Source organism: Terrapene carolina, unplaced genomic scaffold, assembly GCF_002925995.2.
Source record: "Terrapene carolina triunguis isolate 2854851 unplaced genomic scaffold, T_m_triunguis-2.0 Scaffold33715, whole genome shotgun sequence".
Lineage (NCBI taxonomy): Eukaryota > Metazoa > Chordata > Testudines > Emydidae > Terrapene > Terrapene triunguis.
Genome location: NW_020698066.1, coordinates 2744562 through 2767560, shown reverse-complemented (window position 1 = coordinate 2767560; position 22999 = coordinate 2744562). Strand labels below are relative to the sequence as shown.

Genomic DNA, 22999 nt, shown 5'->3' with positions numbered 1-22999 from the left:
CCAGGCAGGCCCCTACAGATACCTTTTTCATGAACATTCCTCCTTTGGGTAGTACATACCAAAGCTCAGCAGGGGAATGTTTTCTAATAAAATATTTTCCCAATACCAAATGTGTTTAGGTTTCAAAGTCTGAATGGCAAAAACAAAACAGGAAGGTTACTCAGCATGCCATGTACCATTTGTCCCCTCAGAGAAAAGCCTTTAAGCACAGGTGATAAAATAAGTTTCATGCCGGCAGTCAAGAGAATAAGGAGTATGGCTGAAAAGCTACACACCCGAAAAACGACCCAGTGCTTCTATGTACGCCTCTAAACCCCAGATAGACTAAACTTCATTTTATAATATGAGGATGTACAAGATAGAATGTATATAATCCTTATAAAGAGAGGCTCCTGAAGCACTGAACTTCTTCCCATTCGCCTCACATACACCCAGCAGAATTGGTGGACAAAAAGATTGTAAATGGACAAAGTTTCTCATTGTAAATTGACAAAGACTTAATGAATAATAGCACAACTCAGTTTAATTAAACTTCGGGGATGTTCCCCTACCATTTGCAAAGCTGGCAGGCCTACAATATCATAATGGCACTCGGGTGCCAGAGCATAAACTTTTGAAACTGGTTAAGCAGTACTCTGTTTAGCCAAAACTTTGTGTGCATCCAGAGATCTGAGATGCCACATGAAATCCTAATATACTATGCTGGAGAAAATGTGGGGCAATTAGCAATTTTAAGCACACGTGATAGTCCTGTCTAGGGGAAAAAAAAAAAAAAAAAAAAAACCTCTTGGGACAGAAGAAAACAAATCGATAATATTTTAAAAGCACATTTAGTTATGACAACAGCCATTCAAGGATTTTGTGGGAATACGTAGCCCACGAAGCCAACTCCCCTTTTAAATTTTTTATTATTAGAAGCACAAAAATAATGATTGTAGCTGTATGGAAATCCCAATGTACATGCCTGAACAACAAAACAGTTTCAGGAAGAAAAGGAAATCTGTTCCATAGAATAAACTAACAGATTTTTAGAGAGAATTAGGAACTAATTAATAGACCATACTCAAAATCAGGACACTGAAGAAAACCACCTCTTTAGTAGCACTTTCTTTAGAGTTATACAAAGATCACTAGGTTTACATAGGTAGGGTTTAATTTATTGTATATTAACACAGTTGATACTGCAGTGACCAGCTAGAAAACACTGAAAAGTATATAATTGTGCCTTCAGATTCTTAGTGAAAGGAGAGAAAATGAATTTGTCAGATTTGTTTTGTTCATTCTAATTGTAATCTATTTGATCAATAAGGTTGAGAGACTAGGATGTCTCCCTGCACACACACATGAAACAATAAAAATAAAGATATGCACCTATTTTTACTCCCTTCATTGTCACATCAGGAGCCAGATTTGCATAGAAATTTCTATATTCACAGGCAGACTATATTCAGAGAACCATAAAGACTTTTGCAATGTTCAATTCTGAGTAAAAAAATGTATTTAAAGAAAAAATGGGGAGGGATGGCTTTTCAGATCAACATTAGAAAATGAAGGTGATCAATTTTCATTGAAAACTGTGAAATCTATGGTCCTTGAATATAAACAAGGAAAATTTTGTTTGCTTTTAAGTAGAAATTTGTGGGTTGTGATTTAAAATGAAAGACCAATGGAGGCAAAACAGAAACAAACATTTGTATGTTGTACATGGAATACATCAATCAGAACATGTAAACATACATTTTTGTACTTTGCCTCTGAATGCTCTCCTTGAGAAGTACAATCTACTGCCATGCAACTGCATCCCATGCTAAACTCACTGTGAAACACTATTACAATTGCAGATTTGAGCAATATTTCAATTATATTCAACATGATCTTTAGCTCAGGAAACCTTTCACAAGTATGTTTTTCATATAACTCAAGAGACTCCAACTAATCCAACTCAGTTGGTGGTAATATGGTTTTGCTTATAAACAAGAGAAGTTAAATATTTCAACGTTCTACAGATTACCAAAATCAAAAAAATTCATCTAGAAATACAAATTCATCTAGAAATAAAAAAAAACTAAGTTTCAAGTTACTAGCCACTAATGAATACCCTGGTCCCAAATACACAGCTATTGAATAGTGAACTGATAAATTTCTTCCACTTTTTCAGCCTGTCACTCCTGCCTCCTCCTCAGCCTCTTTTCTTCCCTCCCACTTTTAGGAAAGTCAATAAACATTTACTTACCTCAGAATATTTTCCTCTGTAGTTGCCTAAACTACGTTCCATTCTACGCAATCGTTGTAAAAGCTGTTCTTTGCTGAGGCTGTCCATGTTTCCCAGTGACTCTTCTGCCTCACTTTCAACATCAGATGGTGGATCAAATGTGGGACCAGGTGTGTCAAAGTCCAGTCGATTTAATGACTCCCTTGAAGAAGTTCGTACCAGGGACTCTTTAGAAGAAGAGCGGAACAGGGATTCTTTTACTGGACTTCGAAACAAAGATTCCATTGAAGGAACCCGGAGTTGGAGTTTCTGTGCAAAAGTCTGAGTGTCACTTAACTGCAAAAATATAAGGGAATTGATTACTTTGGCACTTCAATAAATAAGATCAATTAAAAATACAGGTACATTTACACACTAAAATACTATCTTCATAGTGATTTTTCTTTTTCTTTGAAACAAAACTACTTATCTAGTGCAACAGTTTGAAATAAGCCTCTGTACTGAACTCTATGGTAAAGAATTTAAATTAATAGCATCCTAGCAATAATTTAAACAGGTTTTTAAATGATCGTTACTTTGTTTTTTTAAAAACAGCTAACAACAAAAATCTAATAGTTACATAAATATCATATTTGCTCTTAAGTTACAAAAGAAGTCAAACAGATATTGTTAAACAGAAGCCAATATTTTACAACAGATTTATAAGTCATTAAACATATCTCAAAGATATTGAAGTATGTTTCCTATGACCTATATAGTAAGTTTATTATACAAGTACTTCTACAGTAAATAAGCGTAGTGTTTACTCCAGGGGTTCTCAAACTGGGGGTCGAGACCCCTCAGGGGGTCGCGAGGTTTTTACATGGGGGGGGGAGGGGTCATGAGCTGCCAACCTCCATCCCAACCCCGCTTTGCCTTCAGCATTTTTAATGATGTTAAATATATTTAACAATGTTTTTAATTTATATGGGGGGGTTGCACTCAGAGGCTTGCTATGTGAAAGAGGACACCAGTAAAAAAGTTTGAGAACCACTGGTTAACTCTCTGATGGTCTTAGTTCTTTATACTCACTTCAGATACTTAGTTCTAATATAGTACTTTCCACTGCAAAAGAGTATAGTTACTGAATTATACAAATGAAGTTCTATAATGGTACTAAACATATCCTGCACACTCAGTCAGTACTCTACCACAATTCTTTTTAACCCTACCAAAACTTTTTCTTCCAGTAGAAACTCACTTTGCATCCATGCAACACAATCTGTTTTACAAAAGCCTGAAAGTAATACCCAGCTACACTGAACTAGCCATGCTATTTGGGGTAAGACTGGGGGCCTACCTACATGTCACCACGTTTTATTAAAATGGCCCATTGGAAAAGAAAGAGAGGTTTATGCAGCTTCACACATCTAAATCTCCATTTCCCACAAAACTACCATTTATTAATAGCAATCCAACGGTTTAAGCTGCCCAGTCATAACGGGCAATCACTGAACTGTGCAACTTACACATCAAAGTATTTGGCCACCTCTACTCTAATATTGAGTCACGTGAATGTATCAATATAGGCTAAATTAGTCAACAGCATTTTTAATGAAATTAAAATGCTACAGAAAGAAGTACCTGAGGGGAAGGTGGTTCACTTCCATTTTTGTCTGTGGATTTGGGGGTTGTTTGTTTAGATACATTCTATGGTGGAAGAAAATAAAAATATTACAAGAAAAGGAACACATTATAAAGCACAAAGAAACCCACTTGTTACAAACAGCATCCCTGTTCTGTGGCTTTGTAAATGTTTTTAGTAAATATAATTAGTACTTTTTCTTTTTTTAAATGCCTTCATGCAAACTGCAACCACTATGTTAAGTTTTGAAAAAACAAATTGTTGCAATATATAGAACTACAAAGCTGCTGTGGGTGCATTGATTAATGCACTGAGAACTTCAAATGCCAACATCTCTTCTTAAATTACTCACAGGGATTACATTTGTAATATTTATTCATTAACAAAGGTACCAAAAACAAATGGAAATGATAGCAGGAAAAGTGTGATTGACTGGTAACAAGTATTACACTATTACCACATGGATTGTAAGCAAATACCCATATTACCATCCCTCATATCTATACACTCAGAAGTTTATGACTAAGTACAGAGAAAGAAATGACACTTTCAGAAAAGTTATGGTATGCAAAACTTTTTAAAATAAACATTCCTCCTCCACTACCAAATGAAAAGTCAACAGAAAGCAATTTTTTAAAATTTTTTATTAAGAGATGATTTCCTTTCCTTCCCTCTCTGTTTACATGAGTTCAGCAGCTTCTTGACCTGAATAAATTCAAATACTTCATTGGTATTCAATCCAATGCAGGTTGAAGTGGTAAACATGCTAAAACCTGGAAGTGAGGATCTTTCAGGCTAAGAACGGCAATGTATCTAAACTGAGCCAAAAAATAAGAATTACATTATAATGGAAACATTAAAATTATATAAAAGGGATTTTTAAATCAAGGTATGGCAGATTAATTTAACACAAACATTTGTACGTAAGCCATCACATGCAAGACATGTGCAGTTAAAGTATACAGATATTACTATAATTGCAAATGTGTTGGGTTTAACACAATATGTCTACAATGAAATTATATTGTATATATTTACTGTAAAAACTAAAAGGAGGAGCACGGGAAAGAGGAAGTGTACTCCTATAAGCTAAAAAGGGCTTCCGATGGATTCAGAAGGGATGGATGGACTCAGGGTGCCAAGGAAGAAGGGAATCCAGAACAGACAAGGAAGCCTGAGAGCGATACACATTGTACATCCAAACTGACACTGAGTGAAATGAGCAATAAAAGAAGCCACATAGAAAGTCTGTTTAGTTTTGAAAATTGTATTCTGTCTACACTGAGCACAAAATCTGTGCACTCCTTAAGAGGACTGTACCGCTAAAGGAAATACCAAGTTTCTTGGGACAACTATTGCTTCCCTACAGTCCCTATGTATTCCACTTATGGGGCTGTCATAGCTTTCAATAGGTTTTACTCACAACTGCCCCCCGGCTCTCAGTTTTCACTTTCTAGCTTAGAAAGCTAGTAATTAGGGAGACCTAAATAAAAATATAAACTTCTGATTCATCATTTGTGCAGTACCAATACTATGCTCAGACAATCCCTGCTGCAATGAGTTTACAGGCTTAGGGCTTGTCTGCATTTGACACATTAAAATGGCACAGCTGCAGCCGTGCTGCTGTATTGCTTCAGTGTAGACACTACAGAGATGGGAGGGGTTCCCCTGTCGACATAGTTAATCCACCTCCCTGAGAAGCAGTAGCTAGGTTGATGGAAGAATTCTTGTGTCAACCTAGCATTATCTACGCTGGGGGTTAGGTCATCTTAACTATATCACTTCGGGGTGTGGACTTTTCACACCCATGATCAACATAGCTGGGTCAACTTAAGTTTTGAGTGTAGACCTGGCCTAAGTAAGCAACACACATCAGATACAAGATGCACCTGGTGGTCATATCATGGATTTAGCACAGAGCTGTGAAGGTTTTATATGTCTGTTTCATAAACAAGTATGTTAACATTTTTTAGACTGAAGCAACAGTATTTACTAATTTCAATCAGGTATTTATATTTATTAAAAACATATGAACTGACACGAGAACGGCATCTATAAAGATTATTGTGAAATGTAGTTTCAAAGTTGAAACCAAAATACACCACCACTGTGACCCTAAGAGCACCCCAATGCCAGAGGGGAAAGGGCTCACTGCTATCTGGCACAGAGACTCAGCTGGCCTGACTAACTCAGCAGACCCCAACTCACTGCTGTCATAATCTGTATCTAAAAGATGTCATGTAAGGTATCACATGCGAACTTGTAATACACCAGTCATTAATATTATGAGTGGTGTATTTACATGTGATATGAAAGATTATAACTATATACTGAAAATACGTTCTTAAAACGTATTTGGCAGGTGGGGCTTAAATCACCTCTCAATAAACAAAGGAATGTGGTTCTGCCCACTTGAATGTGTCTCCAATGTAAATTGGGCAAGGAGAGACAATAAAAGTACATACTAGGTAAACAAAGCCATCAAACTAGTAAGTGGGGGAGACAACCACTTAATTATCACAACAGGAAGACTACAAAATTTAACATGGCATCAGCTCTTTGGTGGGCAGCAAGCTGAGCTCCCAGGAGGTCTTTCTGACTTTGAAACCAAAGAAATTTTAAAAATAGAAACAGAGAAATCTATTTGGGCATCCTTCACCTGAGGAGACAAAGAAACCATGTGCTTTGGGCTCTGTGGTGGAGCCTGACTAAGGACTGGCCAGCCATGCTGGAAGAATGACTGTGGTGAGAAAACAAAAGACTCTAGTTTGTTAAATTAGGTTTTAGTCTTAGATGCATATTTTTATTTGTAACCCCATGTCTATCCCAATTTCTTCTATTTGGTATCACTTAATTATCTGTTCTTTGTTAATAAACTTAATCATGTTTTATTACAAAACCATCTCAGTGCAGCGTTTCAAACTGAAGAATAAAATCCTCAGCCAAACCAACAGGCTGGTGCTGTGTACTGTCTTTTTAAAGAAGCAGTGAACTTCATACGGCTTTGTGAGTGCTACAGTGGGAGGGGTGGAGCACTGCAAAGGATATAGTTTTGGGAAGACTCGGGACTGCAAGGACTATTGGTATCACCCTGCAAGGAGAAACCAGGCTGGCAGAAGCGAAGGTGTACTGTAAGCAGGCTGCTGGTGCCAGGGCTGAGCCAAAGCTGTCGAGCATAGAACCACCCCCGGTGTTAGGTGAACCCCAGAAGCATCACAACCGGCTATCCCCCATCACAGTATACAATTAACAATTTAATCTTAATTCTGTTAACCTTTTTGTAGGTTGTTCTAATGTACACACACAGCCCTCAAAAAATATACACCAAATTATTGTTTTGTAGTAGTGAATGGAAATGACGGTTTAATTTTATGTACCACCTAAGGACAAAAAATGGACCACTACACACAGTGCCATGTTACATAGGGTTACCATATTTCAACAATCAAAAAAGAGGACATGGGGTGCCACCCTAGCCCCGCCCCAGCCCCGCCCCCTCCCACTTCCTGCCCCCCTCAGAATCCCCCTACCCCCTACCTGTCCCCCCTCACCCTAACTGCCCCCAGGACCCCACCCCTATCTAAGTCTCCTTGCTCCCTGTCCCCTGACTGCCCCAACCGCTCTCTACACCCCCTTCTCCCGACAGCCTCCCCCCGAACCTCCGACCAATCTAACCCCCCGTTCCCTGTCCCTTGCCTGCCCCCCCCCCACCAGGCCGAGGGAGAGCTGCGAGCTCCACGTGCAGCCAAACAAATAAGGTGCTGCTCTGCGGGGGAGGAGGGAGCAGGGGAGGGGGAGGGACTCTGGCTGCTAGAGGCCCCAGTGGCTGCGAGCGGCTTTCAATCAGGCACAGCCGTCCAATCAGCCGCGCCGCACTCTGCATGAGGGGAAGGGGGAAATCCCAGACATTTCTACCTTATTAGAAATCCCCCCCGGACGGCCATTTAAAGCTAAAAAAGCCGGACATGTCCGAGGAAACCTGGACGGATGGTAACCCTAATGTTGCAGTAATTTAAATCCATTATGTTCTGAGGGTCATATCTTAATATCTGTAAAGTGCATTGCGATCCTTGGATGGAAGGTGCTATGTCAAAACTTTGCTCTTTGGTAAGTCACAAGCTTAACATTCTTTAATGCTAGTGGATTTCAACACTTTAGGTTTATTAAAACTAGAACCAAGGAGGCTCTGCTGACATTTCTATAGGCTTGAACTTAGTGCAGGTGAGGTGAGGCTTTCTGCAGGCCACTGGAGAAGCACCACACCACTCCCTGGACTTCTAGCACTGACTGAAGCTCTGAATCAAGATTACTTTGATTACTGCTACTGCTGCTTCAGGCTCTGATAGCAAATAACCCCAGCTCCCCTCACATTATTTACTCCTATGGTGACTCAAACACAATCAGGCAGGAGCAAAGAAACCCTGACCCATGCATCTTCAGGCAAGTAACACCAGCAGAATACAAGGAACCTATAAGCAGCAGTAATAATGCAAGTAGCCTGTCTCAGCACTTAATATGCCAGGGCTCTCTCCCACTGATCCATAGCAAGCATGACATCACCAAACCAAGCTCTGTGTGCAGACCTCATTAACCCACAAATGAGGTCATCTTTATTAGTGCAGATTAGTCAGGTTCCACTGTATATAAATGAGGGGTCAGATTGATCGGATATATCCTAATGGAACTTCTCTGGTGGCCCCAACCCAATCAGGTTTCCCTCCATGCACACAGAAAAAATAAATTCTCGGTTTCTCTCTAAGTTTCTTTATGTTTACAAAGATAATGTCCTGAGTGTGATCTGATGCACCGCAGCCTGCCTGAGTCCACAGACAGCCTGAAAATATAGCTCTGAGAGGTGTGAACTGATCCATATACCTCAATGGAGGGGTAAATCTGAAAGTTTAGGTAGTTTAAGTGTCTAAATTGTTAACTATCTTATTACCAGTCATTTTTCAGAAAAATCCAGCTATTTGGGGATTGTGTGCAAATTTTGAAATTGAGGGAGTAGTGTAGGAAGCGGTTAGTGTACATTTCCCCCCCCACAATCTGACTTCTCATACATACAAGAATTCCACCTGAGAATAATATTTCACCTTGAACAGCCTTCTCAGAATCAACAGAACACAAGGAATAAAAGAATTCTCTCTAATTCAGAGCTACCAGACTTTCACAGCTTCCCCACTATACTCCAGTTTTCTATATCAGATGCACCCTTTAAATAGCCTTAAAAAATCCAAACAACAGTCTCCTTTCATTTTTAATTTAACCTAGGAAGTTGAGCTCTAATTTAACATTTAGTTTCCAGTGTCCTGAACTCATCTAAATAAATATTTCTTATTTAAACCTGTTAATTTTGTCCCTACCGTTCCCTATATCAAAGGGAGTCAAGAAAAACTGTTCTCATGATCACCTCCTCTCCCTCTCATTCTTGCCCCCCACGGGCACACTGTATTATTTTTAGAAAAGGATTAAGTAAAAAGTGGCAGAGCCACAGATGAAGCATTATTAAAAACACTGGCAATACCCATTAATGCTAAACCTCACATGATCTTTTTTTGAGGGGGAGAGGGGGGTATTTGTGCAGCTAGGGGTCCCAGGGAGGGCATGTACAGCCATCACTTCAGCATACACAGAAATATATGCTCCAAAATGAAGCCCATCTAGGATACTACATAGTGTGCTGTTTTTCAGTGCACAACAGTCTATGGCTGGAAGCATAAATGAATACAGAATCTAATTATAACTGCAGGGAGAGTTTAGGTATGCAGAAAGTATCTAAACTGGAACATGGCCCAGAGTTGAACATGGCCAGGAGAGTGAGGTACTGATCAAGTTCCATGGGATCTCTAATGTTAGTTGGTTAGCATCTCTGGTTTATATCTCAGCAGAAACAGGGCACCACTCCAGCATCTCACTGTCCTCTTAGCACCATAGTAAAGGACTAATTTAGTACTAACACTGAGGGAACTACTCCACATACTAAATCAACATAGCACTCAAATATCTGTGAAGCTTCCAAGGACCACCTCCAGTCCAGTCCTGCTTAACTTGCAAGATAGGATCAAAAGCACAAAGTGGTATGGCTGCAGGTCACATCCCAATTCTTTTCCTATACTTTATTCACCCCTAACACTTTCTGTGACTTCTCATATTTCTTTTCCCCTCTATATGGGGAACAAAAAGCAGCCATTTCAGTGGATGCCAAGTGTAAATACTGAAGAATGGGGAGACCAGAGCCCCTTGAAAATGTTATATTTTCCAGTCACTATGCATCCAGAAATGTCGTAACACTAGAGCATAGAAGGCAGCCATTCTTCTGATTCTGAGGGAATAGAAGTACGTGAAACAGTCAAAAGAAGAGGGATGTGTTAAAGGAAACCTTGGTTCAGGTTGGAAATAGCATTCCTTGGTGTGTTTGTTCTTCCTCCTCCACTCTTCTTGTTCTTGCTTTTCACCCAGCTCCAAGACTGGAAACACTGCTTTTACAATGCACAAGACAAGGGAATATACATTTGAAAAAGTATGTGTTAAGTGTATTTGCCCGAGTGATAGCACACTATTGCACTAACAGTCATGCCACCAGTTAGGCATGGCTGAATTTGTATGTAAGAAAACGGTCTTCTGCTACCATTATACCGTATATACTTGATCATAAGCCGGTTCGTTTATAAGCCGACCCTCCTTGCCGCCCCCCAAAGATGGATAAGTACAAATGGAAAAAAATGTATAACCCGTTCATAAGCTGACCCTATAATTCAGGGGTCAGCAAACTTTGGCTCCCGGGCCATCAGGATAAGCCGCTGGTGGGCCAAGATGATTTGATTACCTCGAGCGTCCGCAGGCACGGAGGTAAACCTAAGTAAACAAAGTGTCCCGGCGCGCCAGCTGCTTACTCTGACGAGCCGGGACAGCAATTGGGGGGGAAACTTTTGGGGGGGGGGGGGGAGAAGCTGGGAGTTAGGGGAGTAACCCCGGTGACCAACTCCCACATGACCCCACCCCTAGCCCAGGATCACCACACTCTCCCCATCCCATCCCTTCCCACCTTATCTGGGGAGGGCCAAGGGAGGATGTCTCTGGCCTGGCTGGAGCTGCTCCGGCAGGTTGGGCAGTGCAGCCACAGCCTGCTCCGGCGGGCCAGACCGGGCAGCACGGCCGCAGTGTGCTCCGGGGGGCCGGGCGGCACGGCTGGAGCCTGCTCTGGGGGGGCAGGGCCAAGTGACACGGCTGCAGCCTGCCAGCCCCGGAGCTACAGCTGCTTCGGAGGCTCGGGGGAGAGCAGCATGGCCAGAAGCGGAGAGACTCTGGCCCCCCCTCTTCCCTTCTGGCTCTGCTTGCTGTGCTGCCTCTCCTTGCTTCCTCTGTTGGGGGAAGGGGCTGTGTTCCACCTCTCCCTCTCTATACCCGTTCATAAGCTAACCCCCTTCTCTGGTGCTTCCCTTTTTTATTAAAAAAATTCGACTTATGAACAAGTACATATGCTATATAGCAATATATGCTGCAAATAGCATACTTTTTAAAGTTCTTTTTCAGAAAAAGCACTACCATCAATGTTTATCATACCCATTTTCCTTCAAATATCCAAAGACAGACATTAAAAACTAGCAGAATGACTTACAGCAGCATTTATGGATTGTAGGCAAGGAAGCTACGAACCTATGTGGCGATTGATTGTTGAAAGTTTGGGAAGAATGCATTTTCCTGTATAACAGAACAATGTTAATTTTCTGTGTTAAAATAAGTTCACATCATACAGCACACCAGCCATGAGCTATCGGGTATTACCCCTGAATTTTAGTGCAGGGTTAGCAAGAGGGTAGTCAAGATGCCTTTGTGAGACTATAAGCCATAAGCAGCACTAGTTTTGCCTTCTAGAATTAACAGTATTCTCCTCCCCCTGCTAAAGGCATCACTGAAAAGGGCAGGAGGACTCACCACACTGTCACTCTGTGGTTTAGGTCGTTTGGGATCCAAAGCAAAGATAGTATACTCAGAGAGAAAAGCAGGCTCTGCTATCATCCCGGCTAGCAGCTGTGTCATTCAATGCAAAAAGCAGGGAGATGAAAAACACAAGTAATGAGAAAGGGAAAAAAAATCAAAGAATGTTGCAAACGTTTATCTCACCATCTCAATTTCTGCACAGTGCTAAAAGGGTCTACAAAAAGATACAATATGGTAAACGTAACCCACTGAGGAATACAAAGCAAGAACAGAAATATATTAGATCATTCATTGTCATAACAGCCAAGATCTATTATATTGATTATTTGGAGGGGAAAGAAAGTGGTAGCAAAAGTGTGCCTTAATTTAGCCTTGCATGAGCAAGTACTATTTTGCATTGACACTATAGTTTTATTTATAAACATCTACAAAACAAGCATCTTGTCCTGATATGTTAATTTGCTTATGACATAATATATTTATATTGAAAAGTAACATCGGTACTTTTATATCGACTCTAATACAACTATTGAAATAAACTATGTACTTCTGAATATTTATCCTTCCACTAAGATTTATTAAATTAAATTGTAAAAAGTTCTTAAACCCTGGAATGCTAAATTATGTAGGATGTGCTCAAAACTGTACTTTAACTATCACCTCCATACATAATGACTGGAATCATTAGGAGTTACAAAATGATACAAGAAATTGCTAACTCAACTGGTAGTGTTTACATTTAAAATATTTGAATCAGCTTAGGAGATGAGTTTGTAAACTCACAGAAAGTAAAAGCATCCATGAAGAGAGACTGTGGAATAACAATTCAAATCCGTTATTATGAATTCAAGTGTGTTTTATTATTTAATGTTGTTAGAATGGTATAACATGTTTCAATATATTGCTATAATTAATATATATGTGTTAATATATTTCAGGCTTTTTCTGACATTCAGAAACCAAAGGCCGGGCTATCTTATCGCCTAACATGTTGATCAATTCAGAAATTCTAGACTTGAGTAATCTGCTGAGTGAATCACTTAAAGGGCTTTTCATTTGTGACTGGTTCAGAAGGAAACCATTTCTCGATTTCAAGGTCCTAAGTATTATTTCTAGGGAGAGACACCATTGCAAAATGATTAGGTTCCTGATCTTTTTTAAATGGATACATAAAGCTTCCAGTTACTATGTTTATAATTGAAATTAGGACACAATTTGATCTATGGGAAGATTTAGAATAACACATACATAAACATAATGATTTATAATTACTGTTTATTACAGAAAATGGATGACGTGCTTACTATTGTATTAATAAGTACATCTAGTGGTCTTTGGATATTACAACATGAATCAGGGCCAGGAAAATAACACTTTCAAGAGGCTTAGTTCTTATTCCTTCCCATCCCTTGGATCTGTTATTTAAGGCAAACATTTGCAACAGAAATATAAACGAGAGCCTCAACAGATTCCAGCATGTGCATGTCTGAGTTAGTACATGCCTATTTCATCATAAAGATCAGCAACCAGACTATTTGCTGGAGAATTCCTCCAGAAATTGAGGCAGGGAGGGAGGAAGAGAAGAATCCTTAACCCTGCCCTGAGGCCACTCTTCAACACCAGAACCACTACCTAAATCTCTTTGTTGGAGTAGTCTCCATGCTCTCATGGCTCCCATTAAGCAAGAGGAATAGCCAATGGATCTGCTTCAGTGAAGCTGGACTCTGCAACACGTGCCCATCCGCTTTATTAGCTCCCCAAATCTTCTCTTGTAATGTAGCCATGTTTTGGAGACAGAAATCACACACCAGTCTGAGGAGCTGAGCCTTGAATGCTGGTCCTCCAAAAAACCCTAAAGCTAAAGAAGATTCCTCCCATCCAGTAGATGCACTACCCTCTCAGTACATCAGCCAAAAGAGAGAAAAAAAAAAAAAAAATCACACATATAGTTCACTATACCACCCTCTATATAGCAGAACCTCACTGGTTCTACTATAAGATCTTCTGCAGCCAGGGAGGAGAGACCAGGGCCTGGTCCACACTACCCCCCCACTTCGGACTAAGGTACGCAAATTCAGCTACGTTAATAACGTAGCTGAATTCGAAGTACCTTAGTCCGAACTTACCGCGGGTCCAGACGCTGCAGGCAGGCTCCCCCGTCGATGCCGCGTACTCCGCTCGCCGAGCTGGAGTACCGGCGTCGACGGCGAGCACTTCTGGGATCTATCCGGGATCGATTTATCGCGTCTTAACCAGACGCGATAAATCGATCCCAGAACATCGATTGCCTGCCGCCGGACCCTACGGTAAGTGACTTTACACTAGTTCTCTTTTGTGCTTATACAAGATCAGCTAAGACAATGAAATGCAAATTGTAAAACTTGTAAGTAGAAAGCAATAACTGCCAATAATTAAAGATTTATGAAGATTTCCAAAATGAAATGTATATTGACTGTAGCTCAGTTGATTCAGCATATTTTAAAATGTGATTAGTTTGATTTTACATTGTCAAGAATTTCAGGAATCAGATAGTTCTGAATAATGACTGCACAGTAGTGGTATATTAGGTGTTTGTTTCTCACAATACTAAATAGTTAAATTCAACCAAGGCATTATTTGAGTAATCTATTTCCACAGAATCACAGAACCATAGGGTTCGAAAGGACCACAAGGATCATCAAATCTAACTCCCTGCTAAGATGCAGGATTTGTTGAGTCAACTATTCAAGACAAATAGCTATAGGGTGACCAGAAGTCCCGATAAAAGATCGGTTGGGACGCATTTTGTCCCGATATCTGCCGGCAGCACTGTTTGTTTGTTGTTTTGCTCAGCCGGGGCAGGACTCGGCTTTTTTTTTTTTTTGCTCTGCCGCCCCCTCATGTGTCCCGAAATTTTCTTTCCCTCATCTGGTCACCCTAGATAGCTATCCAGCCTTTTTGAAAACCTCCAGTGAAGGAGCTTCCATGACTTCCCTAGACAGTTTGTTTCATTGTCCTACTGTTCTTAGTTAGGAAATTTTTCCTGAGATTTAATCTAAATCTTGTATGCTGTAGTTTGAACCCATTGCCTCTTGTACTGCCCCGTGGTAAGACAGAACAAATTTACTGTCTTTTTTATGGCAACCTTTCAAGTATTTGAAGAACACTATCATGTCCCCCCTTAATCTCCTCTTTTCCAAATTAAACATACCCAGCTCCTTCAGCCTTTGCTCATATGGCTTGCAATCCATCCCTTTGATCATCTTTGTCCCTTACCAGTGGATTTTTACAGTTTTCTAAATCTTTTCTATACAGCAGTGACCAAAACTGGACACAGTACTCCAGCTGAGGCCTAACCAGCGCCGAGTTGAGCGGTACTATTACCTTCCATGACTTGCATGCTATGCCTCTGTTAGTGCAACTCAAAAATGCCTTTAGGTTTTTTTGCAACAGCATCACATTGTTGACTCACGTGGTTGTGAGCCACCATTACTCCCAGACCCTTCTCAGCAGTGCTGCTGCCAACCGAGTTATCTCCCATTCTGTATTTATGCATTTGTTTTTTCTTCCCTGAGCGTAGCACCTTACATTTGCCTTTGTTGAATTTCATTTTGTCGTCTATATCAGTTGTTTTCAAACTGTGGGTCACGACCCAGTACTGGGTCGCGGAACATAAGGCACTGGGTCACGCCGGCTCTGGTCAGCACCGCTGACCGGGCTGTTAAAAGTCCCATTGGTGGTGCTGCCCGGTTAAGGCAGGCTAGTTCCTACCTCTTCTGACATCACGCTGCGCCCCGGAAGTGGCCGGCAGCATGTCCGGCTCCTAGGTGGAGGGGCCTTGGGGCTCTGCGCACTGCTCTTGCTCCAAGCTGGGGTGGGGCGGTGCCTGCGAGCGAGAGCTGCATGGAGTTGCTTGCATGCTTCCGCCTAGGAGCCTGACCTGCTGCCTTAGCACCCCCGCTGCGCCGCTGACCGAGAGCCAGAAAGGGAAGGCTGCTAAGCACAAGGAAATCACAATTTCTAGTCTGTGCTCTTTCACTGACATTAATAATTCTGTGCACACTTCATTGTTATTACCAACCAAGGCCACTTTAGAAGACAGGGTAATTAAGAGGTTGAACACAGTCATTTCTGTCAGAGCTAACAATAGAATCCAGGGACCACAAATTGTGCTGCACCTCTCAGAAAGTGCGGCACAGAAAGTATAGTCATAGGGGGTATGCAAAGATGGTTTTAAGCCAACTTTCTATCACCCACATTCTAGGCTGATCCATGGGCTGGTGCAGCCCTACAGGCTGCTCTAACTTACTAAAGCCTTACCCGCACCCTGTAGTCTTCTCTGAATACCAAAAATGCTGGACTGCAGAGCATCTTGGCCAACACCCATCCTGCCCCTGACATGCCATGCCCATAGCACTCCTTATGCCAGGGCTGTGAGGAGGGGTACCACAGGGTCATGTACACCGGCTCTATGCTACCCCTGCACTGGGGTAACTCCCTATGGGGCTATGCCTTTTTACGCTGTTCCAGCAGCATAAAGGGGAATCAGGTTAGAAACTGACTTAAATTCCACTTACCCCCACTGCCTTTCAGAATGTGCCAAATATATGTGCTTGATGTCTAATCACTAGACCACACCCCCAACAAAAACAAGAACAGAACTCAAGATTCCTGATTACCTGCATTCCTCTGCTGTCTAGCAAATAGTTGTGTAAATCACCAGTATATTGTGTGTCATGTACTTATTTGTATTGTGGTAGCGCTTAAAGGCCCTTGTCATGGATTAGGAAACGAATGTGCTAGACACTATACAAACAGAACAAAGAGACAGAAGGGCTTACCGTCTAAGGCTATGTCTACACTAGACAGCTTACAGTGGCGCAGCTGTACCAATGCTGATGGAGAGAGCTCTCCCATCGACATAGTTAATCCATCCCCAACAAGTGGCAGTAGCTATGTTGGTGGAAGAAGCTCTCCCACCGACAGCGCTGTCCACACCAGCACTTATGTTGGTATAACTTGTGTCGCTCAGGGGGATGTTTTATTCATATCTGTGAGCACCATAAGTTATATCAACGTAGGTGGTAGTGTAGACATAGCCTAAGTATAAGGTATCTTCTTATAGTAGCTGATCCACAAAGAGACAAGAGCTGACTACTGCTATTAGTTCCTCCTTTACTTCAAGTGGTAGAGATGTCAGCTGTGAATCTACAGGTTTAGGGTTACAATGATGATGATGGATCCATGGAGGATGTTAATATGATTCTACATTAAAAAATGTGTTCACTTATCTTTTTACAAAAGCAAGGAAATTAAATACAAAAAGCTATGTTAAAAAAATGTTAAGGTCATAAAGTCAATTACTCAATAGTTAGGAAATGCCAGAAATAAGGCTGCCCAGGTGAACCATAATTCGGTCACTATATATATATATATATATATATTATGAAAAAGGCTTTAATAACATGATTGTGTATTATTTTTTCCCCACCAGACCCCTGCTATTCAGTACATAGAATGATACTGAAAAAGAGGTTTGCAAGAAAAGGGACAAATGTGATAGATTAGTGAATGTCTGTATGCCTCTATATCAAACTACAAAACTCCATTTTGTTTTGTGAGTACCATTTTGATTGTAAAACTGCACTATACCTTCATTGTCGTCTTTTTACTTCCATTGTGGACTAGAATTCCAGGAAGAATTGGCAGAGGACTAACAATGCAGAGCAAACAAGGGTGTTACATTTAGGTAATCCTTCATTTAAATGGAAACACGCTTGGAGAATGAGCTAACTGCAGCCTAGGTGAACTAATTCCCTCAGGTAGGCTGGTACCCAAGCAATGGGCCACCTGACAAGGGACTTGATGTCAGTCAGGGAGGCCACCTGACCTTGGGGCGGGGGCAAGAAAGAGAGAGAGACTAGATCTCACTGGGTGGTGGTGGGTTTTTTTGAGAGAGAGAGAGAGAGAGACAGACAGACATACACACACACAGATGAGAACCAGAAAACAAGGCTGTGCTGGAGAAGGAGGAGGAAGGTCCTGGGATTCTGCAAGGACACTGACTAAATCCTAAGAGGCTCTCAGAGAAGTGAGGAAATGGAGGCAGGAATTTGCATACAGGTTTTGTTGTTTTCCTTGGACCTGTATCTCTACGGTGACCAGATGTCCCGTTTTTAAAGGGACAGTCTCATATTTAAGCCCTCCTGCAGGTGTCCGGACTTGTTCTTAAAAACGGGCAAATTGTCCCATATGTTCTGTCTCTCCCTCCCATCAGTACTGGCAGGTCCTGCTCCTGGCCGGATCCCTGCTCACCAGCCGCCTGCCCACCAGCAGTGAGTGGGCGGGGGGGGGGGGGGGGGCAAGTAGTCAACAATGAGGGTGGGTGGTGGGGCAAAGCTGCAACATGCAGGGCCGGCCGCTCCCCCTGCTGGTCCATCAGTGCAGCCCCCGCTGTGTGCCATCTCTCGGCCAGCAGGACCCCACCTCCGTCCCATTTCCAGCGAGCACTGGCTGTGCACTGTGAACTACGGTGGCTGGTGAGTGCAGGCAGGCACCAAGCGGGGTGTGGCTTCTGCTACCCACCCACTGGCCCTTTATGTGGTCTCCCTCTTGCTGTCCTCTCCCTGCTTAGCCCCTCCCATCCCTCCTCCAGCTCCACTGCTCCTCATCCCCCACAACCCGGCAGGGCGCATCCTGCTCCCAGCTCTGTGTGGAGAACCAGCCCCCGGTAGGAGTGCTCAGCTCACCAACAGCCTGGCTGGCAGGCTCGTTCCTTCCCTCACTGCCTCTGGCTAGGCCAGAGCCCCAGGAAACCCCACGACCCTCTGGCCCAGGGCGCTGGCCAGGAGAAACTGAGCCCTTCATGTGCCAATGCCCCACATATCGCTGGCACAGGGAAGCCTCTCTGCCCCTCAGCTAAGCTCTGGAGTGGCAGCAAGGGAAGCGATTTCCAGCCTGTCTGCGCCCCAACCCTGCAGGCTTCACAACAGCCCCTCGGGCATGGGCTTTGCACCCTCTTCACCCCGCACGTCCCTGCCCTGGGTCCTGCTCCCAGAGAACGTGGGGCTGCTCCATCCCCTAGGCACCCTCCCCTGCTGAGCCACCTCTGGCTGGGTTCGCTGAAGCCCCTGCAGTCAAGTTCTCTGGGCCATGGTGCACAATGCATCCTTAGGGCTTAACCCCTTCCTGCATGCGCTGTAGCTGGGGGACAGGAGGCGGCTGGGTTATATTGGTGGCTAGCAGCAGCCTGGAGGTGTTAGCTGCCTTTCAACACTGTGCAGGCAGGAAGGGACAAGCTGCTTCCAGCCACAGGGGAGCGGGGGAAGGGGGAAAGAGAGCCAGGTCATTCCCTCCCCCTCCATACCCCCAATGGCTGGAAGCAGCTCCAATCCCTTCCCTCCTGCACAGTGACAAAAGGCTGCTACTGGCCCCATTCTGATGTGAACCCTGCCAGAAATCTGGGGAGGGGAGGCATGTGACCCTGGCGTGCGTCTCTCCCCCCCCGATGTGTTGCCTCGGGAAAATGTGGCACTAGGTGCCAGGAGAGGTGGGTCCATCCTGGGGGCCCAGCCAGGCATGGAGGGCGGAGACCACGGGGTTGGCTGGTCACCCACCCTCCCCACTCCGTGAGAGAAGTGTACGGGAGTGTGTGTGTGACCTCTCTCTATATAAACCCTAAAGCCTTAAAGATAAGATAAATAAAAAGAATCTAACTACACAGTATTTCTTTTAAACAGGGGCTCAGTCAACTTGATGTTAATTTGAACGTTTGTACTGCATAGTTCTGATTGATTGCCGTTGAACTTGCTTCAATATGAGTAATTTTACTAGGTGTCCCATATTCAGCACAGGGAAGTTTGGTCACCCTATGCATCTCTCTTGTTTTTTGTATGCGAGTAAAGTGTGATCAGTTTACAAATTCCATTGTACAGTCTATGTGTTACTTTCTTTCACTGTCACATAGTCCCTTTGTGTACTGGAAGCTCCACAGCTTTGGTGGAACTCAGAGCATGCAAGGGCTATGGGGAGGCTTGAGAGAGCTAGCTCTAGTTTCTGGACCTAGGTAGTTGGTCTGAGGAGTCCCCATGTCCAAGAGGGGTGTCAAACACTGGCTCTGCACTTGGCAGTGAGCAAGTGCCTAAACTGTGCACAGAAAGCTTAAGAGCATGTGGATACAGCAGGTGGATCCATGTTGAGCGACCTCGTTAGTGACTACTAGATGGAACTCATTCAGGGTTATAACAATGTTTACTTGTGTTTGAGGCACTGGACTAGGACCCAGGATAGCTAGGTTCTGTTCCTGGCTCTACCACAGGTGTGTAGGAAATGCAGATAAACGATCATAACACACACTCATACACACGAGCCAAATTAAGTTTTGCATGGGGAGCTTTAATTCCAGCATTTTCTAACTTGCTGATGCTTGACTTAGCAACTTTAATGTTCTTAATTCTAAGGTTCTTGACTCAGTTTTCGTATGTAATCTACTATACAAATTAATACAACCCCTTTCTTCATATTAGTCACAATCACACCATTAAGGCTTACACTGGAAATTCACTGTAGTTTAGTATTCAAAATACTGTAATAAAAATCAGTGCTGAAGAAAAAAATTAAGAAAACAATTAGACATTACTATTATGATAGATGCTTTTGAAAACCACTGTTAATGACAATGGTTTTGTTTGCTTTCTATATAAATCAGGTAAAAGTCATGTTTGAAGTACAGCCCAAAGGAAAAATGTCCAATTTCTAATTATATGTAGTACTCCTGTAGGGACTAAAAAAATTCAAAAAACTAAATTACAAAACCATTTTCTGAAGGAAAACCTCTAATGAGTAGAGATTTAAAAATTAAAATAACTAAAGAGTAGATCGTAAGAGTGACAGGTTAACTGCTAACAATGAACTTCAAAAATAATATTTTGAAATATTAGCAGTGGGCTTAAACGTAAAGATCTAACGTTAACAATAGCACATGAAGTGTTTTGATTGTCATATTTATGGCCTAACTGTAGGATAGGAATCGATCTGGCATACCTTCAAACAAAGCAATAACATTACAGATAAAACCTTTTAAAGGCAAGCCACAAAAGGGAAAACAAATGACATAATTAGTAAGAACTGCTTCCCACCAGACACATTTTCTCATTGAGACATAGCTCCAAGACATAAGTGCCCTCCAGCTAACATATACAGAGACAACTCTTGAGCTTGTTGGAAATATAAAAAGCAAGTTGTCAAGCAAGTCAAGATCTATACATGGAGGGTTTCTTCTGCAATAAAACAGAAGGGTGTATATTTGTTTTGCATTCTATTTCAGAAAGAGTAAACATCTGTATCAAGAACAGCCTTTTTCTGGTTTGTTGTTTCTGCTATAGCACGGGTCAGCAACCTTTCATAGGTGGTGTGCCGAGTCTTCATTTATTCACTCTAATTTAAGGTTTTGCGTGCCAGTAATACATTGTAACGTTTTTAGAAGGTCTTTTTCTATAAGTCTATAATATATAACTAAACTATTGTTGTATGTAAAGTAAATAAGGTTTTAAAAATGTTTAAGAAGCTTCATTTAAAATTAAATTAAAATGCAGAGCCCCCCGGACGGGTGGCCAGGACCCAGGCAGTGTGAGTGCCCCTGAAAATCAGCTCGCTTGCCACCTTCGGCACACGTGCCATAGGTTGCCTACCCCTGTGCTATAGTGTGCAATCTAAGCATGTCTGTATAAGTATGCATAACTGCCAAAAGTATACATTGCTAGGTTTCAAACAAATACCAGGTTACATATCCTTCAACATTTTCAGATATTTTACTTGCCCATTTGACAGGAAAAACAGTTATATATGAGCACCTAGTATCCATGCATGACAATGTCTATTAGAAGCACTTCAGATGAAGCAGAGCACGAATGAACTGAAGTAGCAGCATTAGCAAGGGTATTAAGATGAAGTGTCTTTGTGAGATTGGAAAGGCCAGTTTCATTTGTCTTACTTTCTTATTAGACCACCCTGGGAAAGATTGCAGTTAATCTAAAACCTATTATAATATTAAAAAATTATATGCCAACACAAACATCTTGCAACTCTAAAATAAAATGCACAAGCACAGGTGTGGTGGCTTAGCTTTATTTCTACACTCTACAAGAAACTTGCAAGATTCTTTGGCTGGGAGAAAAAGGGACATCACTTACTTCCAAAACACATCCTGAAAGCCAGGCTGAGACCCTTAGACCATCATAAACTGCTCTGCAATGATGACTGTATCCATAGTGAGCCAATTCTTCCCTCTAACCCAGTCGTTTTCAGCCTTTATCCATTTGTGGACCCCTAAAAAATTTCAAATGGCGGAGCGGACTCCCTTGAAAATCTTAGACAGCCTGCAGACGCCCAGACCACAGGTTGAAAACCACTACTCTAACGAAATGGGAGGCTGAAAAGGAAAGGGAAACTAACCACCAGAAGGTAAAAATCTCTCCAGAAATGTGTGGTTGGTCAAGTATGCAAGTCTTTCAAAATTTCAAAACATTATCTCAGACTTAAAATCCCTTCAAACTAAGTGGAATGTAAGAGTACAATATTAAAGAATGCTTTATATAAATGTATCATTTGTTACAAAGGGACTATCTACATTTCTGTCAACATTTAAGATATTTCTTCAAAAGAAGTTGTCACAAAACCTATGAACATTGGAAATATTTCCATGATTCCAAAAATTTGAAGTTTTAAATAAAAACATTCCCATGCACGGTTTGCAAGTTGAACACTGCAGCACTGAGAACCTGCAAGTTAAACTGACTAGAAATACAACAACACTGCAAACAATTTTAACTGTGCTGGTCCCAGGATATCAGAGAGACAAGGTGGGTGAAATAACACTGACACTTAATTCACTGATTTTCATTTTAAAATCAGAGAAATGCAAAACAAAGAATGACCATAGTGAACAATATATTAAAATGTAGACAATTCCCAATAATCTAAGATATTAGTAATATATTTTAAGACCCATGTATTGCAAAGAGATTTTTTAGCTGACAATGTTCCTTTAAAGTAATCTCCAGATGCTACTATATGTATTTTGACCTATTATATTTAGCTACAATAACACTCCACTGACAATTCTTTTCTAAAGAGAAGCACCCAATTTGGCCAAACTAAAATGTTGCTTGAAAAACATGCCAAGGCAGGCATGTGTATTCAAAAACCAATTGTACAATTTGGTCTAATTCTTCAGTCATGTGATT

General features: G+C 41.8%; 1 protein-coding gene across 3 annotated transcripts in view; it reads right to left on the bottom strand.

Annotated features, from left to right (window-relative positions):
- LOC112104952 (golgin subfamily A member 4) overlaps window positions 1-22999 on the bottom strand; it is a 110231-nt gene that overhangs the window by 74026 nt on the left and 13206 nt on the right. For 2 of the 3 annotated variants that reach the window (XM_026663458.1, XM_026663459.1), the window contains exons 3-4: window positions 3836-3901; window positions 2234-2548 (exon numbers count right to left, since the gene is read on the bottom strand). In XM_026663458.1, coding sequence (XP_026519243.1) covers window positions 2234-2548; window positions 3836-3901 — 381 coding nt within the window. Of the gene's footprint in view, window positions 1-2233; window positions 2549-3835; window positions 3902-11771; window positions 11868-22999 lie in introns of all 3 variants that reach the window. The other variant, XM_026663460.1, reaches the window with a different exon arrangement.